At 37.1% G+C, this 4,651-nt stretch overlaps 1 protein-coding gene across 1 annotated transcript in view; it reads right to left on the reverse strand.

The window, feature by feature from the left end:
• Positions 1 to 3,924, reverse strand: part of Smp_164610 (putative homeobox protein) — a gene marked incomplete at both ends in the record, with an annotated part of 8,676 nt that extends 4,752 nt beyond the window's left edge. The window contains 2 exons of the mRNA XM_018799156.1: positions 2,569 to 2,997; positions 3,700 to 3,924. Of these exons, the coding sequence (XP_018650972.1) occupies positions 2,569 to 2,997; positions 3,700 to 3,924 (654 nt within the window). The remainder of the gene's footprint in view (positions 1 to 2,568; positions 2,998 to 3,699) is intronic.
• Between the last annotated feature and the right edge of the window lie 727 nt (positions 3,925 to 4,651).

Consider the following 4,651-nt stretch of genomic DNA (forward strand, 5'->3'; position numbering starts at 1 on the left):
GTGTGGATATGTTGCCTGGAGAACGACTCCTCGACCTCGAGTATGCGGATGATATTGTCTTACTGTGCGATTATGCCCAAGGCATGCAATCCACACTTAATCAGTTGGCAATCAGTGTCCGCAGGTACGGCATGTGCTTTGCACCCTCCAAGTGCAAAGTACTTCTACAAGACTGGCAGGATTCTCATCCTGCACTCACCCTGGATGGTGAGCATATTGAAGTAGTTAAGAAGTTAGTGTATCTAGGTAGCTATATAAGTGCTGGCGGTGGCGTGAGTGATGAGATTGATGCACGTATAATGAAAGCCAGAGCGGCTTATGCCAATCTGGGCCATCTTTGGCGCCTTCGTGATGTTAGTCTGGCTGTAAAAGGTCGGATCTACAACGCGTCGGTGAGAGCAGTTTTGCTCTATGCTTGTGAAACCTGACCTCTCCGAGTTGAGGATGTTAGACGACTCTCTGTGTTCGATCATCGTTGTCTCCAAAGGATTGCTGACATTCAGCGGCAACACCATGTTAGTAATGCAGAGGTTCGGCATCGTGTGTTCGGGCGCAGAGACGATAATTCAATTGGTGTTACCATCTTGAAACACCGACTTCGGTGGCTTCGACATGTTCTACGGATGTCGTCCCAGAGACTTCCACGTCGTGCATTATTTGCCGACTCTGGGACTGGTTGGAAAAAGCGGAGAGGTGGTCAGTGTATGATATGGTGTCGTAGCATGAAAGAAAGCTGCAAAGGGCTAGCTTCTGTTGGTCCTTCACGACTCCCTGGCTGGGGTCTGAGAGATGGTGCAACACAGTGGCTAAAGACGTTATCAGATATGGCTCAGAATAGAAGCCAGTGGCGATCCTGCTGCAACCTTCTTTTACTTTCTACATAAAGAGTGGTTCTAACTTTCTTAACTGAAAGAGTCTTCTGGTTGTACATTTCAGTCCGCCTTATCTTTTCATCCCTTCTCTTCCTACTTTCAATATTTTGTGTGGCGCATATGTATCTGCTGCCCTTTTGTACCAATATATATGTGTTTAAATAAATAAATAAATGATTCGATTACTTTTAGTATGCTAATTATACTACTTGATATTGTTCAGTAACCAATTCCACTCACACTCATTTTAGAAGAGGGTGCAGCATTTCAAAATATTTCCATAAATGTGTAATATTCATTTTATTAATCACTGTAATCGCTCCACAAGAGCAGCTGAATTGAAAGATACAGAAAGAAGTGACTAGTCTAGGTAATTTCACTTTCAATCTCGATGTGACTATCAGATGTGTAGGAAACAGTAATTGTACTTTACCTGTATTGAAAGTTCTTTGGATTGCTCTGTGCAAATTCACTGGGTGCACCGCCTCTTAATTGTAAACGCATATACAGAGGCTTTTTGATCATAGTTAAGAATTCCTTTCTTGTCTAAATGTTTATTGATAAATTTCTCCGGATATCCATCTTCTTTCAGGGTAGTACGCAATGTCTTTGTTTCCTCGTTAGCTGCATCTAGGGAGCATATGATCTTGATCTATAATGAAATATCTTAATCAGGTTCTTTTCATATGGTAGAGGAAGGAAACTAGGAAAATTTTCATATAGGCCAGTCAAAGTAGTTTTCCTAAGTTTCTTAGTTACCCATCTATTCCCCTTGTAAGTAGAACATCTGGAAAGACTATTCTCTGTCCATTTCCTTCCTTACATGTGGATTTTATAGACAGATGAACTTCCCGAAGTCGCTCGAGTATTTCCATCAGGTCAGTATGGTCGTTCTGAAGGATGAGCGTATCGTCCATATATCAGCAGTAAAATGAAAACTTGTCAACCTAATGTGCGAGCGGAACATTTTCTAGTTTAGCGAGAAAAACGTCAGACAATATGGGACCTAATGGTGAACCCATCGCTACACCATCTATTTGTCTATATATCTCACCATTGAATTTAAATTTTACGTTTACAGTACATTTTACTTTCGTAGAATATATCTAAGAACAACTTAGAGAACAAAAGATAGAGACTACAATCTCTGTAGAAATCATCAAGGAACTATCACTGACACTACCACTACTTTGATATTTACACTGATAGTTGCATCCTGCAGTGTTGATATGATGTGGTAAACTAGAGCCAACATACACTTGTGTGAGGTTCTACTTTGATTATGACTGGCTAACTAGTACAGTACGACACAAAGTAGTATTTCGTTCACCAAAACAATCTAAAGACATCTCATAAATTAACATTATAAAAATTATTATTACTGTCAACATACTTGTATCCCACAGTAAGATTCAATACATATATATATATATATATATATATATATATATATATATATATAGAATTAATAAATGAATTATCTGCATTTTAAGTAACAGTAAGACAGTCTGATAATCCCTCTTTCACACACACACACACACATACACACACTCCTTTTCTTCTATAAGTAACAACAGTAACATTCCATATATATTTATGTAAATATATACACAGATTACAAGAAAATAAACAAGTTAGTATATTACCTTCGTGATCTTTTAGCTCGAGTTATAAATCTTTCAGGTTTACAATCAACAGAATGATTATTTAATTGATCCAATATAAATTGTTTATTACTTTCGGTTAATAGTTCATCGGCTGATAATTTATAATCTGATTCACACCATTGTTCACGTAGTTTAAATAAAACTGGCCGCATTAATTTATCACGTATATCCCATTGATCAATAAGTAATGTACCACTGACTGGAAACTTTGGTGATTGCCATAACAACCATTTATCAATGAATAATTTATCCTTGCCTAAATATTTTAACATTTCAGTTATAGCTGGTTTTATTTTACTCGGTTCAAATGATAATAAATATTCTTTTTCATAAAATCTCATTTCATTTTTATCATTTTCATTAGATAAATTCAAATAATAATCGCGTTTATTTAATATGTACAATAAAATAGTTAAATCTAGATTGGATAAACGTAAACGTTTGTCTAAGTTTTCAACCTGGAAACAAATAACAATGAGATGGGACAAAAATGAAATAAAATATAAAATAAACAAACATATAAGTATTACGATTTTAATGAAGATTGTTCTTCATCTATTAGACAAATTCCCTGGTACGGCCGATAGTGGGGAGAGTCCGCTCTCCCTCTCCAAATGCTCTCACATGGCCAAGCGTATATAACCTCTGTCAGGGAAGTCCTACTCACTGCCTTCTCGAAACGGGGGTGTTGTTTACGAAACTAAGAGGACGAAAAGCGAATGTCCGGCTCACTAACTGGGTGGGTGGACACAGAAAGTCTACCTAGGGGAGTTGGAAAACCCTGATTCCAAACCAATGGTGCACATGGGCTCCAGTATCCTGAAGGAACAAATGGGGTATGAATCAATCGTTGGTCACCGGCTACCATGGGACTGCGTCTCCTCACGATGCTGCACTGCTTTGTGTATCAAATCTTTAGGTCAAAGGCTCTGGGTGTGGTCCCCTAAGAAAACCACCTGCTTCGGTTTGGGCACCCGGGCAGTATCACAACCCTCGCACAAATCAAATAAGATTTTTGTGTATCTGGTGCCCCTTTGTACCAATATTTAAGTGTTCAAATAAATAAATAAATGAAGATTATAATAGAAAAAAGAATTAAATAACTCTAAATTAAGTAGTAAACAGAAACAAAATACAAATGACAATATCTCCTCACCTACATATAAGATGGAAAACATTTCATGCATCTGAGGTGGAGTAGCATTTGTTGCAAAATCAATGTCATGTGGAGAAATCCCCAGTAAAATATCACGTACCGCGCCCCCGGCGATACGTAGATCAAAACCATACTTCTTGAAAATTTTATGTACAATGATGTTCTCTTCAGTATATAACTCAGGAAATGGAGTTAAATCTATTGTATCCGTAGTAAGTGAACGTTCCATTGCAAATGAAATAACACTATCTAAGAGATTTGAGACATTTAAACGAAAAATTTACTGAGAGATGATATTCTTTTAGTATTCAGAGGACAACGTATCAGGCGGAACATTGCATCCCTTACTTCCGTTTCATAGAGACCTAGGACCTAGAGTTTTATAAAGTCAAATTTTTAATTTACAAAGCTAGTATTTGGTAAGAAATAGTTAAAGATATAAAAAACATCACAACGAAATACGCAATGATTAGAAACGTTGTGACTTGGAGTCTTACCAGTCAGTTCACCTTGGTGGATTGCAATGTAGACTGTTTTCAATAGCTGTGGACATCATTAGTATAAATAGCTAATGAAGTAAAGGTTCGCGTTCTAGTGATACTTTCCTATTTTTGTGGATGACTCAGAAATGTCTAGAAACTCACTGTTACCAGCCCTATTGAGATATTTGGTAAAGTTTAACACTCCATAGTCACATTGGAATAAATCACTTATAAACACTAGAACATAAATAGCGCTTTAGAAACTTTTAGGTTGCAAGAAAAGTGAATAGCAATGCAATATAGACCATCTGTGTACTACTGAATTCAGAAAAGCTTATACGCCTCATTTGGGGCTTATGTAGCTTTTTATTGTCAAGAGTATAAACACTGAACAGATATGGTTAGCGAAATTTCTCTGTAGTAAGGCGCTGTCTGATTTAAAAACTCCTAAAAAGCAATGTTGTTCAAGTCATG

The sequence above is a fragment of the Schistosoma mansoni genome, chromosome 3, assembly GCF_000237925.1.
Source record: "Schistosoma mansoni strain Puerto Rico chromosome 3, complete genome".
In the NCBI taxonomy this organism is placed as follows: Eukaryota; Metazoa; Platyhelminthes; class Trematoda; order Strigeidida; family Schistosomatidae; genus Schistosoma; species Schistosoma mansoni.